General features: G+C 44.6%; 1 protein-coding gene across 4 annotated transcripts in view; it reads right to left on the reverse strand.

Annotated features, from left to right (window-relative positions):
- LOC140191382 (NGFI-A-binding protein 1-like) overlaps positions 1-18,576 on the reverse strand; it is a 92,608-nt gene that overhangs the window by 50,703 nt on the left and 23,329 nt on the right. For all 4 annotated transcript variants that reach the window (XM_072248756.1, XM_072248755.1, XM_072248757.1 and 1 more), the window contains exon 2: positions 10,412-11,236. In XM_072248756.1, the coding sequence (XP_072104857.1) occupies positions 10,412-11,236 (825 nt within the window). The remainder of the gene's footprint in view (positions 1-10,411; positions 11,237-18,576) is intronic.

The raw sequence follows: 18,576 nt of genomic DNA on the forward strand, positions 1-18,576 counted from the left end.
GCACAGTTAGCTGCAGGTCACATACTCTCATGAGACCTGGCCAGTGTTTTTCCAAATCTGGGTCTGTGACTGTTTCCCACCCTTTAGCTTTGTTTGTTCTGGTACAATCAATGAGAGGCCATAACATTGTTCACAAATGTAAATGATTAAAAGTAATCGCACTGCAATCTGCAGCGTCTCACAATAGAGAAAGCAAGAAGAAACCAATCCAGCAAAGGACAGTGGCTGCAGTACTGACAAGATGAGATTTAATAAAGCCAACTGTGTGAAGTTCTTTCCAAAGATTGTAACCTACTGTAAATGAAAACCTTCTTTCCAAGGGTAATGTCTGAAATTATCACTCACCACTCACCCTGTTGCAGTTTCCTTCTATTCCTATCTCTCATTTACTTAGCTGGCTTCTCTTATCTACATACTAAAGGTCACAGGTTTGGGGTGAAAGATGAAATATTTAACAGGAATGTGAGGGGACAGCTTTTTCGCACAGAGGGTGGTGCAGGTGTGGAATGAGCTGATTATGCAAGTGGCAGACACGTTTAAATGTTAACATTTAAGAGAAGTTTGGATAGGTACATGGGTGAGAGGGGTATGGAGGGCTATGGTCTGGGTGCAGGTTGATGCAGGAAGAGCAGGTTAGCACAGACTAGATGGGCCAAAAGGTCTGCTTTTGGGCTGAACTGCTCAATGACTCATTTAAATAGAGCAGGTTTACAACAGTCAGTAGTACAGATATAAACTGTGTCTTTCCAAGTGTACCTATTGTCAATGGCACGAGAGGTATTAAAAGATTATTGACAGTCTGCAGTTTATTTCAAACATTGACTTGGTCGGCTGGTGATCTCTCTTTTAAGGTTTAATACTTATAACGGTGTGCTCACTGTACTGTAAAGCCTCCATGAATGATGTAGAGATTTAATTCAACGTGAAGGCTTGCTCCCGACGCAGAGCATTTCCTTCCTAACCTCATACGCTGCTCCTGGTAAAGTTCCAAGAAAGCAGCACCTGGTGAAGGTCACTGTGTCAAATCAGGCTCAGAGAAGTGGACCGCTGCCAAACATCACTTCTTTGGGATCTGGCTAGCCTGTCAGCTGAAGGCCATGTGAATCCAAATTAAAATGAACCCTTGAAAGCACCAACTGTTGACGGCATCCCTTCATCTATAGCTCAGTTGGAGGTGTCCACACTCTGGGTCGGAAGGAGGTGGTTTCAAGTCCAGTTCTCATAATCTGAGCACAAGAGACTCAGGCTGACGTCAAGTATGAACAGAGGGAGTGACGCCCTGTTGGCCTGTAAGTTATTCAGAATCAGAATCAAATTTATTATTGGTTTGGGGCAGCAGTACCATGCAAGATATAAAAAATTACTATATATTACAACACAAAATATAATAAATAAAGCTAAAGAGGTGTAGTGTTCATGGATCATCCAGCAATTTAGTGGCTCTCTAAAGAGGATATTAAAAAAATCCTCAGGTGCCAGCTGCAGGAAGAGCAGTATTCTTACCAGTATTCCAGTCAATAATTATCTCTGTATCAACGCCACTGACATCAGATGAACTGGTCAACATCACCTAGTCAGCATTACAATAGTAAATATATTCAAAACAAATGCACACCACCTGAAAACGGTTTGGAGACATCCAGAAGAAAGAAGAATGGTAAATAATTTCCGAAGCCAAAAAAGCTCGGTGCCAAACTGGAATCATTGCTGAACTGTTAAATTCACTCCACCTTGTTTGATAACACTCCCATACTGCAACACAAGTAACAGCCATGCCTTTGAACGCTTAAGTGCAACAGGATCCACTCATTGTAGGGAATGGAGAGAACAAAGGGAACATTAACGTTTGTTATAATGGGTCAACATGTGGAGCAAATGGGAGTCTTGTCTGTGGCTGGTCACATTCTATATTGAATGCCATACCTCACAGCTAATGATAGCACCAGAGCAAATTTTGATTTTGTTAATTTCTGGAGAACCTCGTCAGGATGCACAACTGCTCCTCTCTCCCCATAATCCCCAGCATGGGTACCCCCCACCCCAGGGCTGAGTGCTGAGCCCATTGATGTACATTCTGCTCACACACGACTGCCCAGCCAAACGCCCGGGAAATCACATTGTCAAGTTCGCGATTGACATGACTGTGGTAGGGCTCATCACCAACAATGATGAGACGACCTGCAGAGAGGAGGTGGAAGAGCTCAAGGCCCGGTGCCAGGCAAATGAACCCCTCGTCAATGTCAACAAGATGAAGAAGATGGTTAGCAACTTCAGGAGAACCCACACCACTCACACCCCTCTTCACATTGGTGGCACAGCGGTGGAAACTGTGAGTAGTTTCAAACTCCTGTGAGTGCGCATCTTGCACAACCTCTCACGAAACAGTGTACCCGGATGCCTTCCCTATCATTGTGGGCAATTTCAACCAGACCGCGTGAAGAGGTCTTCGAACAACTACCACCAGCATATCAATTGTTGAACCAGAACAGCCTACGCATCTAACCACTGCTATACCACCACCAAGAAGGTTTACCATGCCATCTCATACCGACACTTTGAAAAATCCGATCGCTTGGCTATATTTCTACTCCCAGCATATAGGCAGAGACTAAAGAACCCAATACCAGTGGTGACAGCCAAGAAGTACAGTCAAGAGAGGCAGAGGAGATGGGGATAACTTCATTCAACTTCACTTGTTACATCACCATTGGGTGTGGTCTTTCACTGATTCTATTATGGTTATTGGATTTACTGAGTATGCCCGCAAAGAAAGTGAATCTCAGGGTTGTACATGGTGACATACAAGTACTTTGAACTTACAGGACTGCTTCGAGTCAGTGCACTGGACAATATTCAGGGACTCATCTTTGATCTGAATGAATACATCACCATTATCACCAGTTTCATCAAGTCCTGTGTGGATAAGTGTGTGCCTTCCAGAACATACCGGACATACCCAAACCAAAAGCTATGGATGCATGGATGAACCAGGCCATTCATAGTCTACTGAGGGCTAGATCTGTGGCAGTCAAGACCGGTGATCCAGAACTATACAAGAAGTCCAGGTACAACCTACGGAAGGCTAATTTAAGAGTGAATAAACAATTCTGATTGAAGTCAGAGACAGAGTCAGATGCACGCCAGCTCTGGCGCGGTTTGCAGGTCATTACTTCCTACAAAGCAAAATCTAACATCGTGAATGGGAGTGATGCTTCACTCCCAGATGAGCTCAATGCCTTTTGTGCAGGGTTTGAAAGGGAGAATAAAACTACACCTGTACCTGCTACAGAGAGGCCTCTCGGAGGCTGATATCAGAACACGTTTCAATACCTCTACCCACTAACCCACCACCATCACTCCTTTATCACTTCCTGTCAGTCATCTTATGTACTGACGCTCCTGTGCCTAGCGTCACTTTATCTACATACAATCAAGTTATATTTATTGTGTTTTTTATAATTGTTGTGTTCTTTATCTTATTGTGTTTTTTTTGCTGCATCAGATCTGGAGCAACAATTATTTTGTTCTTCTTTACACTTGTGTACTGGAAATGACATTAAACAATCTTAAATCTTGAATCTTTACAAGGCTAACAGCTGCTTGATAAAATGAAATCCTATAGGGATGGTTGGTATCTCAGAACTCAGTCCCTCAGCTAGGAAACCTGGGAGAGCTCACCAGTACTTTGAAATGTGGCTACGTAATACCCGGACAGATGAGACGGCGTCCCGATTTCACGCAGCATCGGGAAGATGATATCTCCGCACTGCAGCACTCCTGTGGGACTACAGTCAACATATCCATCAATTCTCTGGAGAGGGACATGAACTCACGACCTTTAGATTCAGAGATGAGAAAGCATCGCACTGAGTCACAGAGAAGGGCAGATGATTCGCTCCCACCCCCAAGCCCCCAACCTGTCCTGGTGATCAAGTTGGAGAGCGATGGAGCACAATATTCCAATTCGGTGTGAAGTTCACGCATTATCTTATGGTTCTGTCAAATGGCAGGCATTGAACAGAATGGAGAGAGACGAGAGGAATAAGCTCTTCTCGGGCTTCCAGCCAGGTGCAGGTATCAATTTTAACAGGCATGTCTTGTCCGGTGGTATTTAAAACCCTGTGTCTGTCTCTCCTGATTGGTTAGGCTTCATCCAATCAGGTTTCTGCTGTCCCACCAAATTCAATCAAATTCCAGTTCTTTCTTAGAATGAGATCTTTGCCTTAGTTAAAATTCATTTCCTCTAGTTTTATTTCAATGGCTTCCTTCACCAGGCAGTCCCAAAAGCCACTGGTGCAACTCAGTAGTTTTGTGCTGAAGTCAATCCTATGGCCATTGCGATTGCAATGTTCTACTACCGCTGATTTCTCCAGGTAACCCAAACAGATACACCTCCTATGCTCCTTGATGCCGACTTCCAATGTGCATCCCATATGGCTGATATATACTGCTCCACATTCACAGGGAATCCTGTAAACGCTAGCTGTCCTGAATCCCAGGCCATCGTTGACCCATGTAACCTGTGATTTGAGCTTCCTTATGGGCTTGTGGATAGTATTAACCCGGTATTTCTTCAGGATCCTGGCGATCCTTCCAGAAACCATGGAAATATAGGGAAGACAGATTGTAAACAAAGTGGGATAGCTGAAGTCTTATTGCATGGGGACTAAGCAGTCAGGAAGGATAGACTATGGGGGTATAAATACCACCAGACTAGACATGCCCAGGCATCATCCCTCATGAAGATGGCAGAGTTTGTCATCGAAACATCGATTAAAATCAATACCTGTACCCGGCTGGAAGCCCGAGAAGAGTTTATTTGTCAGACACACTGGGAAAACACTAGATCCTTTTTCAGACCAGAGGAAGCTTACAAAAATGATCTTAGGAATGAGAGGGTTCATGTATGAGCAACATATGATAGCTCTGGGCCTGTATTTACTGGAGTTTAAAAGAAACCTATCGAATATTGAAAGGCTGAGATCTAGTGGACGTGAAGAGGATGTTTCCAGTAGAGGGAGAGTCTAGGACCAGAGGACACGGCCTCAGGGTAGAAGGACGTCCCTTTAGAATAGAGATGAGAAGGAACTTTTTTAGCCAGAAGATGCTAATTCTGTGGAAAGACAGCTGTAAAGGCCAAGTGGTTGGGTGTATTTAAAAAGGAGGTTGATAGGTTCTTGATTAGTCAGGGCGTCAAGGGTTATGGGGACAAGGCATGAGAATGGGATTGAGAGGGATAATAAATCAGACATGATCGTATGTTGCAGCAGACTCAATGGGCCAAATACTCCTATGTCTTTTGGTTTTATGGTCACCTTGTAATGCTGATGAACCCTGGTGGCTCCAAATTTCCCTCCAGCTCAGCTTGGGGATTGGGAAATCTATTAGACTACCACTAAGAGAAGGTTGGCAAACCAAAGTAACTCCCTAACACTAGCTCATCAAGGCCTTTGGTAAAGATAGCTTGGCCCTAGAGTTCTGGAAACACCAAGCTACTGTAAAGTCAAGGTCAAAGATAATGTAAGGCTGGTCTTTAAAATTATGTAAGATATTAATACAGAGCAAATGTTTCCACTTGTGGGAAAAGACCGTAACTGGAGGACACCATGAAAAGACAGTCACCAAGAAATCCAACACAACATTCACAAGAAACTACTTTACTCGTGTAGCAGAAAGGGTCTTAGCAGGTCAGGTGGCATCTATAGAGGGAAATGAACAATCGAATGTTTTCAGCCGAGACCCTTCATCAGTATTAGAAAGGAAGAATGCAGAAGCTAGAATAAGTGTTGGGGGAGAGGGAGGAGCATGAGGTAGTGGGTGACAGGTGGGGGGGCTGGGAATAATGGGAGGTGGCAGAGACAAAGAGCTGAAAAAGATGGAATCTGATAGGACAGGATATTGGACCATGGAAAAAAGGGAAGGAGGAGGTGGGGAACCAAAGCGAGAAGAGGAATGGGGCTAGAAGGATAAAGAAAAATAAAGGGGGAGGGGGAACAGTGGGGACTGGTTGCCAGAAATTAGAGAAAACAATGTTGGTGCTGTCAGGTTGGAGAATACCAAGACCAAATATGATGTGTTGTTCCTTTAATCTGTGTCTAGCTTCAAATTGGCAGTAGAGGAGGCTGTGGATAGACATGTCGGAGTCCTATGTGGGGAAGATGAGATGATGTGTTTATATCTATAAAGACACCAAGGACAACTAGTTGAGGGAGAAGGGGGTGTATGGTCACTCTGATGTATCTGAATGAGGACTGATGTGTGGAGTACCAATGCTGGCATGTTCTGATTGGATCAGATGGCTTGTTTATGTTCCCTATAGCAATGAGAGGTACAAGGGTCAGCATAGACTGAAAGACCTGTTTCTATGATGAACAACTCTATTCTGTGTCACCCAAAACAAAATGATTGAAAAATGATCATTAACATTCAAAATCTAATTGATCAGGGAAAGGTGACAGTGGACAATAGCAAATGGTTATCTTTAGAAATCTGAGCCCACAGACAGGAGGGAACGTACCCTGACGTTAGTAGAGAGAATCAGTTCCTCCACCCCAGAGCCTGGATAGGACTCAACTTTCAAATTAAGTTTATTTTCTTGTAAGCATTTACAGCCAAAAAAACAAATACAATGGAATTTTATAAAAAGCCATACATAAACAGAGAAAGACTGACAAACACCAATGTACGCACGAAGACAAACAGTGCAACTAAAAATTACACCAAGAACATGAGTTATAAAGAGTCCTTGAGTGTGAGTCTGTAGAATCAGGGTGTGAATGCGTCACAGCTGTCAGCTGTGTGAATCAAAATGGTTGCTTTCTGCTGCCTCAGATACCACTGGGGTCAAAAACTCAACCGATATCCCAACTTCTTCCCAGTGATCCCTACCAACCAGTGATAGAGAGACCTGCCCTCATGACTGAAGAGTCTGCAAATATTCTCTCTCTCAATTCATAATGATCACTTGGGTGAAGTAAGGAAAACATAAGTTTCAAGAAAGGGGGCCTTTTTTTCAGGGTTGTAGGGAAAAGAGAAGCTGGAGATAAAGGACAGAAAGGGGAATGTGTCACTTCATCACAGGCCTGAGTCTTGGAGAATTACCAGAAGCCTAGCCCAGAAGATAGCAGCATGAACCATGGAAAGGAAATTGCCCTGAGACCTCTGGATCCTTTTAACTCAAATTCCCCAGATTACTACCACTCACCTCTACACTAGGGACAATTTTTAGCAGCCAATTAATCTACCTACATGCCTTTGAGACATGGGAGGGAAGCAGAGCATTGGGAGAAAACCCATCCATTCATAGGGAGGGCATGCAGACTCCACACAGGCAATACCAGAGGTCAGGACAAACCCAGTGCACCAGGACTGACTAATTGTGCCACCTACCTTTGTATGCAGCTTGGCCCCACTGGAGATAGGGAAGGAGGCGGTGACACAGAAATTATAATCACTGAAAAATTATTTCTTTTTAAGTGAAATAAATTTCTGTTCTCCCCTCAAGAATTGCCTCAAACTGCTGCAGAGTTAACCCTGTGTATGCAAGTGCAATCACATGTGCAGTCACTGACACTCACCATGCGCTCAAACACACACTCATGTCCTCATACACACTCAGATCGAAACAGCAGACCATTTACACCAGCACTACAGTGGTGCCATGAGCCATTTCAGTGAGTGTCGTGAAGCAGCAAACTCAAACTTGCCAGTGGAAAAGCACGTCTCCTCGCAGCATGTGGGAAGGCCCAGTGATAATCCAGTCATTTATCTCACTTGTGTGTGTGGGAGCTTGCAGAGTGCAAACTTTATGGTGCATTCCCTGCAACAGAGCAGTGTCTGAACTTCAATGAGTGTTTGTGCTCCACCATGCGTTGGGACTTCCCAAGGTTGTGATGGGTCTAGCACTTTCTTTCCTGCTGCAAATGGTGATGCAGATGAAGGGTCTGTGTGCACTAGAAAGAAAGGGAGGGTCACAGTCCAAAGAGAGCATGATACGCTGTGGGAAGGATGTGGAAGCTTTAGAAAGGGTGCAGAGGAGATTTACCAGGATGCTGTCCAGGTGAGGACAGGTTTAGTGAGCTAGGGCTTTTCTCTTTGGAGTGAAGGAGGATGAGAGATGACTTAACAGAGGTGTTGAAGATGATAAGAGGTATAGATTGAGGGGACAGCTGGATTTTCTCCCAGGTGGAAATGACTAATACACGGGGGCATAACTTGTTTGGACGTTTGGAGGAAAGTATAGGGTGAATGTCAGAGGCAGGTTTTTTTTTACACAGAGTGGTGGGTGTGTGGAATGTGATGCCAGGAGTGGTAGGAGAGGCAGATACATTAGGGATATTTAATAGACTTTAGGTAGATGGATGAAACAAAAATGTAGGGCTATGAGGGAGAGAACAGTTAGATTGATCTTGGAGTAGGTTAAGGAGTCAGCACAACATCCTGAACTGTGCTGTACTATTCTATGTTCTATGTACATGGGGACCATAACTCTGTATAGTGCTCCCAAAGTATCTTAATCCAGGGATATGAAGAACCCCCACATCTACCAGCTTTGACTTATACTATTGAGTGCATAATGCATTTTAAAATCCTACAGTAGGTGTAGAATGTAATAACCTAACACAAATAATTGTCCAAATGCAAAAACTGCAGATCCTGTGAATCCTAAATATTAATAGAAAAGGTGCGAAATCGGTAGGCAGCAATGTTTCAGTTCAATGATCTTTCAGCTCCAATGGAAAGATCATCACTTTGAAACATTAACTCTCTGTATCTCCCCACAGATGCTGCCTAACCTGCTGAGTATTCCTGGCATGTTCTGTCTCCCCAGTTCACAGCAGTCACTTCATATATTCCCTGTGCATCGCAAAGTGACCCAAAACAGCATAGCATTTACCAGACAAAATGTGATAATGGAGAACGTATGACACTCAATATCTTGGTGCACTAAGAGGCCAGCTTCCAAAATGACACGTTGGAGGAGAGGTTTAAGGGAGGGAATACCAAGCTTCTGACCTTTGGCACAGACACAAAGATGTATGGGTTGGTAGTTTAATTGGCCATTGTAAATTGCTTCTAGCGTGTAATAGAATTTGTGGGGAGTCAAGGAGAATTTTTTTTTAATGGAACAAACAGAGAATTAGTGTAAATGGATGGTTCATGAACAGCATAGATGTTTTGGGCTGAAAAGCCTGTTTCCATGCTGTTTCTTGCTATGACTGTATAACAGTAAGAAAAAGCAAAGGAAACTGGGCCATGTAGGAGGTAAAAATTGGACAAGTAGAAATCTCATCTGACTGGAGGAAGTTACAGGGATGAGATGGGAGGCAGGGGTGGTTGAGCCATAGTGGGATTTTAAAATTAGGATGACAATATGTTGCAATTAGGAGAGAAGTTTGTCTTTGGTCAACGGTGCTCAATGGGTACTGAATTTCAGCAGTTGATTGGAATATTGTTGGCAATTCTGGGCTACCTATCTAAAGAAGGATTTTCTAGCCCTGGAGAGGGTTCAGAGGTGATTCACAAGGATCACCACAGGGATGAAAGGATTAACATACAAGGAGTGATCGGTGGAGCTCAGAAGGATCTCAGTGAAACCTTCTGGATGCTGAAAGTAGATATGGAGAGGACGTTTCCATCAACAGGAGAGGCAAGGATCCCAGGGCACAATCTCAGAATAAAAGGACATCCATTTAAAACGAAGATGAGGAGGAATTTCTTCAGCCAGAGGGTAGTGAGTCTGTGAATTCGTTGCCACAGGGGGTTGTGGAGGCCAAGTCACTGGGTATATTTATGGCTGAGGTCAGCTTCATAGATCAAAGTACTGACTACAGGAGTTGGGATGTTATGTTGAAATTGTATAAGACAGTGGTGAGGCTGAATTTGGAGTATAGTGTGCAGTCCTGGTCACCTACCTACAGGAAAGACATCAATAACATTGAAAGAATGCAGAGAACATTTACAAGGATGCTGCCGGGACATGAGGATCTGAGTTTCAGAGAAAGGTTAAATAGGTTAGGACTTTATCCCCTGGAGCGTAGAAGAATGAGGGGAGATTTGATAGAGATATACAAAATTATCAGTGGTATAGATAAGGTAAACGCAATCAGGCTTTTTCCACAGAGGTCGGGTGAGACTAGAACTAGAGGTCATAGGTTTAGTGTGAAAGATGAAACATTTAAGGGGAAACGGGGAACTTCTTCACTCAGAGGCTGGTGTGAGTGCAGAACGAGCTGCCAGAAAAGGCTGTGGATGTGGGTTCAATGGCGAGATTTAAGAGAAGTTTGGATAGGTACATGGATGGGAGGCATATAGAGGGCTATGGTCCCGGTGCAGGCAAATGACATGGACTAGATGGGCTGAAGGGTCTGTTTCTGAGCTGTAGTGTTCTGTGACTCTAGGGTGACTATACCTCATGCAACGTGAGATTCTTCCCATCTTTCCGTTTGGAGTCGAACCTCCCGTAGATGGCGCTGAACTTGCGGATCTCCTCTTCCTTCTGGGGCTCCTGGTCACTCATCTCGAAAATGTGGCCGAGGGTCTTGGCCATTTTCTTGTTGCTGATGAAGATGCACTCCAGCTCCTTGGGCTCCATCCTGGGCACGGTCTGGATGAGACGCTCGGCACAGGCGGCGATGATCTGGATGACGTCCTGGGTGAGGGGCAGAGACGGGCCATCCTTGGGTGGAGAATGAGGTTCCTCTTTGGCCACTGTGATGACGTTGGAGATGGTGGGCAGATGCTGAACTGAGGCCACTGGCTCCGTCTGTGACGAGGTCTCGGTCCGCCGCGGCGATGCATGGTTGTTGCCTATCTCCGGCGGGCCGGCCAGGTTCTGTGTCAGTCTTGATGGATGCTCCTGTTGGGTGCCAGCAGAGTTGGAGCTGGCCGAGTTCAGGTCTGACATCTTGGCAATGGGAATGCTGCTCGCCGGCAGCTTGGTGAGGGGCTGGTTGAAGGCTGAGGGGTTTGTGATCCACTCCTGCAAGGCCTTCTGTAGGCGTCGGACATGCAGTGGCTTGCTGGACATGCCCACCAAGGCCATGATCTCCAGAAATTCCTCCTCCGCTGCGTCACACAGCTGCTGAACGTCATCCCCTCCCTGCTGGATGAAGGCATCATAGTACAGAAGAAGATTCGCCCGCTGCAGGACCCGGTAGAGTTGCAGCTCCCCCAGTGTGGATGGCTGAGAAGTGGTCATGGTCCCTGTGTTGAGATTGCAGCCAGTGAGCAGTCCCTGTGGAAAGAAGTGACAGAGCCATCAGTTCACATCAACCCCTCCGTCATAACCAGCACAAAATATCCGGTAACAACAACCCCCATTCACGTTGCACCACTAACAATGCCAGGAGCATTCCTAGATGCTTTGAAGGAGGGCAACCCGAGAAACCTGACGCTCAAGGAGATGTTAGAACAGTGGCTGGGTTTGAAGGAATCCCTGAAGGAGGGCAGAGAGGTGGAGGGGTTCAAGGAAGGAATTCCAAAGCAGAAGACTGAACCAATGGAGGAACTCGAAAGACATCACTTATCTATAGGAAAGATTTCAATAAGATTGAAGAGTACAGAGAAAATTTACAAGGTTGTTGTTAGGATTTGAGGACCTGAGTTATAGGGAAAGATTAAATAGGTCAGGACTTTACTCCCTGGAGCAGAAGAGAATGAGGGGATATTTGATAGAGGTATACAAAATTATGAGGGGAATAGATAGGGTAAATGCAAGCCGGCTTTTTCCACTGTGGTTGGGTGAGACTAGAACTTGAGGTCGTGGGTTAAGGGTGGAAGGTGAAATACTTAAAGAGAACCTGAGGGTGAACAACTTCAATCAGGCGAGAGCACAGAACAAGCTGCCCGCAGATGTAGGTTTGATTGCAATATTTAAGAGAAGTTTGAGTAAGTACATGGAATGGGTACGGGGGTGGGGGTGGGGGTCGAAGACACCAGGCAGAATAACAGCTCAGCACGGATTAAGTGGGCCGATGCTTAGCTGGGATTGAAGAACACCTATCGTCCACTTCCAGAGTCGGCTCAAAGTGAATACAGGCAAATGATAAAAACCTCGCTTCCTCTGCCCATTCAGCTTCACAGCAATCTTTGGACTCACACGTAAGGAACTGAGTCAACATATTGGAAAAAAAGTGACTTTGAAAGCTGGCATATAACAGAGTGAGATTAGCTAATTTAACTCTCATCACACAGGGTGACAGTTCTGGATCAACCAGGCGGACTCAGAGGATCCTGCATTTGATTCCATGTCCAAGACTTGAGCCCACGGGTCAGTTTTCTCCCTTCAGAGCTACAACACCAGAACATGGAAGAGCACAGCACAGACACAGGTCCTTCGGCCCATAATGTCTGTCCCTGCCATGATAGCAAGTTAAATCGCTCATCTGCTTGCACATGGTCTATATCCTTCCAACCAAGCCTGTCAAAATGCCGCTTAAGTGTTGCTTTTGTAGCTGCTTCCACCAACTCCTCTTGTTCTGGACACCTAAAATATATATTGCCATGTTAATCTCTTTTAATATTTCCCTCTTCCACTTTGAACATATTCCCTGTGCTACTTGACATTTCCAAATGCTGGAGGAACTCAGCAGGTCAGCCAGCATCTATTGAAATGAATAAACAGTCGATGTTTCAGGCTGAGACCCTTCAGCAGGACAGAAACGGAAGGGGGAAAGGGCCAGAAGGCAGGGGAGGGGAGGATGACATTTCCACCCTGGGAAAGAAAACTCTATCATGCCTCTCATCATTTGATAACTGGTCACCCCTCAGCCTCTGACACTCCAGAGAAAACAATGTAAGCTTGTCCAGCCTCTCCTTATAGCTGAACGTGTCAACTTTCCAATGGCCTCTCCAGCGCACATAGAACACCACACAGTTCATTCTGAAGGAGAGAAGATGAGTTTTTTCTTACTGATCCCGGCCAATGTTATTACCATGAGCTTCAGTACCAGTGTCCAGCTGGCCATTAGTCCCACCTCTGTTTGCTTACACTTACTGCAGCTTTCAACTGGCTGTTAGGGATGTGAAAGGTGCTCCACAACAAAAATACACACTTTGATTCTTAGATTTAGCATTGATGGGTTGTGCAAGAACGGAAATGATCATTGCAAAACAAGGCCCAGCACAGAGACAGGAGGGTATCACACCCTGATCATTGCTCCAACGTATCTTCCTTCAATCTCTCTTGATGTTTACTGGCACCATCTATCCCCCTCTGATTTTGTCTTGTTGATTTATTACCACTTGCTGTCATAGATTCAGAAGCAGAAACAGCATGGAAACAGGCCCTTCAGCCCAACACGACCATGCTGACCATCAACCACCCATTTACACTAATGTGGTGAGGACTTACAAGTACCTGGGGGTGCACCTGGACAACAGACTTGAGTGGAGCACCAACACAGAGGCTGTGTACAAGAAGGGCCAGGTTCGCCTCTATTTCCTGAGGAGACTGAGGTCCTTTGGAGTATGCAGGCCTCTCCTTCACATGTTCTACCAGTCTGTTGACTCCTGTACAAACTTCTATGCGGTGGTGTGCTGGAGCAATGGCATCAACACGGGTGATGCCAACAGGCTCAATAAACTGATTAGAAAGGCTGGCTCTGTTATAGGAGTCAAACTGGACACACTGAGGCTGCAGTAGAACAAAGGACCCTGTGGAAAATCCTGGCAATTCTGGACAATGTTTCTCACCCTCTGCATGACACCCTGGCTGAACAGAGGAGCATCTTTGGTACTAGACTAAGACAACTGTGCTGCACTAAAGAGTGCTATATGAGGGCATTCTTACCCTCGGCCATCAGGCTCTATAATGAGTCAACCTATAGCCAGGGAAATGATCTTGTAATCTTTGATTTGTAAATGTTGTACATCTTATTTTTAAGGTAACTTTTTTAAAAATTCTTTCTTACTTCTCTTCTAATACTTGTATATCTGTGCACTTATAATGCTACTGTGACACTGTAATTTCCTTTGGGATCAATAAAGTATCTATCTACCTCTGTTTGTCCCATTTTTATACTGTTTAAATTCTCATTAACTCCCCACAGATTCTATTACACACAGAAGCAACTTACAATGCCCATTTAAACTACCAACTAACACATCTTTGGAACATGAGAGGAAACGGGTACACCTGGAAGAAGCACACAGGGAGAACATGCAAACTACACCAAGATAGCACCTGGGGTCAGGATTGAACCCATGATTCTGGCCTCAGTGAAGTAACATCTCTACTGCCTGTGCCACTGCGCAAGAGAAGTTAACTCTTCCCCTTCTATATTCAAGCACCTGACCTGATATGCAGAACAGTCCTGAAAATGTCCAGATTTGGGTCAAGTTAAAAAACCCCAACTTTTGAATGAAAAGTCCCAGGCAATTTTCAGAATTTTTTAACCAAGACATCAACACTTTATCCATGATGAGCACAAGAAAGATTTTTGACACATATTTAAACTCTTTTGAAGGTGGTTGGGTGACAAGTGTGTCTCAGTTAGCACCATCCTTTGCCTCAAGGTGAGAAGGATTGTGGGTTCAAGGTCCCTTCCAGAGACTCGAGCACAGGACTCCAGGTCATTGCTCTGACACAGTCCGCAGGAGTGCTACACTGTTTGAGGAGACTTTTTACAGATGCACTATTGAGACATGGCCACATCGGGCTTGAAATGAACGAATAAAATCCCACAATGCTAGCTTTGAGCTGGATGCCCTTATCACATTGAAACAGCACTTGGATGTGGAATTGAAAAGCTATGAACACAGTGCTGGAAGGTGGGAGTAAACAGAGATGAGCTTTGTTCATCACTGGTACATCGAAACATACAGAGAAATGTGTTGTTTGTGTCAACAACCAACGTGGTCCAAGGGTTGTGCTGGGGGCAGCCCGAAAATGTTGTCATGCTTTCAGCACCAACATAGCATGCCCACAACTTAATAACCTTAACCCTAACTATACGTTTTTGGAATGTGGGAGGAAACCAGAGCACCGAGAGGAAACCCACACAGTCACGGGGAGAATGTACAAACTCCTTAAAGACAGTGGCAGGAATCGAACTCCAATCAGTGATCGCTGGCACCGTAAAGCATTGACCCAACCGCTGCACTACTGTACTACCCAAGGAGACTTGGTGGTTATTTTATGACCAGAATAGATGCAATGGGATGAGTGGCCTCCTTCAATGTTGGATTTTTTCCTCTGTGGATCTAAGGGAGAATACTACAGCATGGAAATATGCTCTTTGGTCCATATGTCCATGCCAACCTGGTTTCATCTACCTGCAACCAGACCATATCACTCTAAACCTCTTCCGTCCCTGTACAGTACCTATCCAAACTTCCTTTAAATATTGCAAATAAATCTGCATCTACTACTCCCACTGGCAGTTTGTTCCACTCTCGCAACACCCTTTGACCTGTAACCTCCCAAATACTTACACTTCAAATCAAACATAACTGGGAAGCATTGAGTGGTTTGCTCTGTGTAAATTGGTTTCCACATTCCCTACATTACAACAGTAATTAAATTTCCAAAGTAGCTTCAATGGCTGTAGAGCAATAGGAGACATTGAGAAAGAGTTGTGAAAGATGCTATATAATTGCAAGCTTTCTTTTTGTTTAAAATCTCTGCCAAAAAGACTCCATGGGAGTGGGCCTGTGTCCATTGCTCATTACCATGACAACCTGGGTGTGGAATATGATAAAGAATGAAACTTACACACAAACTGTAAATTAGAAGCCACAGACTGCTCCAGTGTCTTAAGATCACGGCGCAACCATCCTAAAGTCCGTGCTCCCATCTAGCTGTGACATCTTTCATCTTCTTGCATATCAGGTCCCCACCTGACTCTACCTTCAAAGCTTCCAGAGACTCTGCTTCTGACACCATTTGAGAAAGAAAGTTCCAGAAGCTCGTAATCCTCTGAGAGAAAATACTTACCTCATCGGTCTTGACTCCCTCCCAGCTCTAGGTTCTCCCACCAGAGCAAACACCCTCTCCACATCCAACCTTGCAAAACTTCTCAGGATGTTTCAATCAAGTCCCCCAAAACTCCAGCAGATACAAGCCTAGCCTGTCCAACCTTGTCTCATTAGACAACTTGCATATTCCATGTCCTAGTCTAGCAGGAGTAGACTAAGTACACTTTATCAATTAATCATTAATAGCTGACCTTTATGTATCATCAACCCCTCATTCCTATCTACCATAGCAGCCTTCCCTCAACTGCTACCAAACTAATAACATCTGTCCTTAAACATTGAGGTCACAATACTCCCTATGTAGCCTCATCATGCCCTCTATAACTGAAGCATAACCTCCCTACTAGAGTCATAGCATACTACAGCACAGAACCAGGGCCTTTGGCCTGACCTGTGTTTCTGCCCATCGACCTGCACCAGGACCATAGCCCTCCATACCCCTCCCATCCATGTACCTACCCAAATCTCTCTTAAATGTTGAAATCAAACCCGTATCCACAATCTCTGAATGGAATACTGATTAACATTTGTCTGAGTTAGTGCTGAGTTTCTCAAGTGCTACTGGAGCTGTGGTCAGAAAATATGAAGAAACAATAGAACATTACACTGCAGAAATAAAAGGGAAGAATGAAGACAGATTGAGCAGAAAAAGACATATGGCAATGCTTTCCAGGTCTCAGAATGTCCAAGTGTTCTTGGCGGTCTTTGCAGTCCTTTCAGTCATTGAATATTATGGCATAGAAACAGGGCCTTCAGCCCATCTAGTCTGTGCCATCCTGGTCTTCTGCCAAGATCCATCTACCTGCACTTAGGCCATAGGCCTCCACACCCCTCCCATCCATGTACATATCTAAACTTCTCTTAATTGTTGCGATCAAACCCGCATCTACCACTTCCACTGGCAGCATGTTCCACATTTGCACCACCTTCTGAGTGAAGACGTTCCCCCTCATGGTCCCCTTAAATATTTCACCTTTCACCCTAAATCTATAACCTCTAGTTCTAGTCGCACACAACCTCAGGGGAAAAAGCACTATCTAGACCACTCATAATTTTGTATACCTCCATAAGATCTCCCCTCATTCTCCTGCAGTCCAAGGACTAAAGTCCTAACCTATTCAACCTTTCCCTATAACTCAGGTCTCAAGTCTTTGTACTATCAGTTTGTTGTAGAACATTCCTGCGTCATTTCAGACTCTACCACCAAGACTGAGTTTCACTTCTGTCAACTCCAAAACTTTGACACAAATAAGTACGAGTAAAGGCAGGAAACAAGTGCTAATTATATTCTACACTTTGATCATGTTTAAAAAAAAAGAAATTCACACATCTTCAGCATGTTCCAAAGCATTTCATAGCCACTGAACTACTTCTGAAGTTTAAATTCACTGCTGGTTTCATAGCCCAATGCTGTGGGTCCTGTTCCTCCTTTATTACTGCTGAGCTGACCAACACCGGAAACTTACTGTACAGAAATAATTGAGCTTCAAAGTCTGGGCTCAAAGGTGAAATGCACAAATACACCAATAATCAGTTAAGTACTCATTTCCCCTGTGGAATCAAACCTGCTTACACACACAAGACAGCTCCAGTAGTCATGCTGTCATTAAATGGCCGTTGTGCAGAATGAGCAGCAGGACTGTAGGAGACACGTGTGCAGTCAACTGAAAGGAGTGTGATATTCTTTAATTAATCGGTTAAATTCCAGAAACAATATTTCCCGTGTCCCATAAGCACATACAGAAAGGACGATTTGCATAGCCCCTATTGTAACCTCAGAAAGCAGCTTGCAGTCATTGAAGCTATCTTCCACGTATGGTTATTGTCATATTTGTTGCAACGTGGTTCCACTCCTGTGAACTGTGTATAACCTGAACAGTTAGCAAGCCGAAAATGTGGCCACAAAGCAAGTTCCCAGCCAGCAGAAGATACCTGCAGCCCTGCAAATCCATCCCACCAGCCTCCCAAACTCGCTGATATGTACAGGCTGTCTGTAAGTCGTGTATTTGTTACCCGGGGAAGACCTGTGATGAATTAGTGCATGGTCCCACATACAGCATTGGAAGTTAGTAGTGTTGACTGAGGGATGACCACTGATCAGTACACTAGGGAGAACTCTCCTCTTCTTTCCCAAACCAATGGCACATGATCTTTACATATACGGTAGCTGTGACAGTGCAACATGTTCTCATAACTGTGTCGGGGAGCCAGTCAGGAATTTTGTATCCAAGTCTCAGAAGGGGCCTCAAACTCACAACCTGGCTCTGGTCTAACTTTTGCCACGCTTTCGATTTAGATTGTAAATGTTGTTACCTGGGTAAACTGGTATCAAATTGGGGCGCCACGGTAACGTAGCAATTAATGTGATGCTATTACAGCTGAAGGCATCGAAGTTCAGAGTTCATTTCTGGTGCTGCCTGTAAGGAGTTTGTACACTCTTCCCGTGAAGCGTGCGGGTTTCCTCCGGGTGCTCCAGTTTCCTCCCACAGTCCAAAGACGTACCAGTTAGTAGGTTAATTGATCATTGAAAATTGTCCTGTTATTAGGCTAGGGTTAAATAGGTGGGTTGCTGGGACTGTTACTGCAAAACAACAAATT

The sequence above is a fragment of the Mobula birostris genome, chromosome X (assembly GCF_030028105.1).
Source record: "Mobula birostris isolate sMobBir1 chromosome X, sMobBir1.hap1, whole genome shotgun sequence".
Taxonomy (NCBI): Eukaryota; Metazoa; Chordata; class Chondrichthyes; order Myliobatiformes; family Myliobatidae; genus Mobula; species Mobula birostris.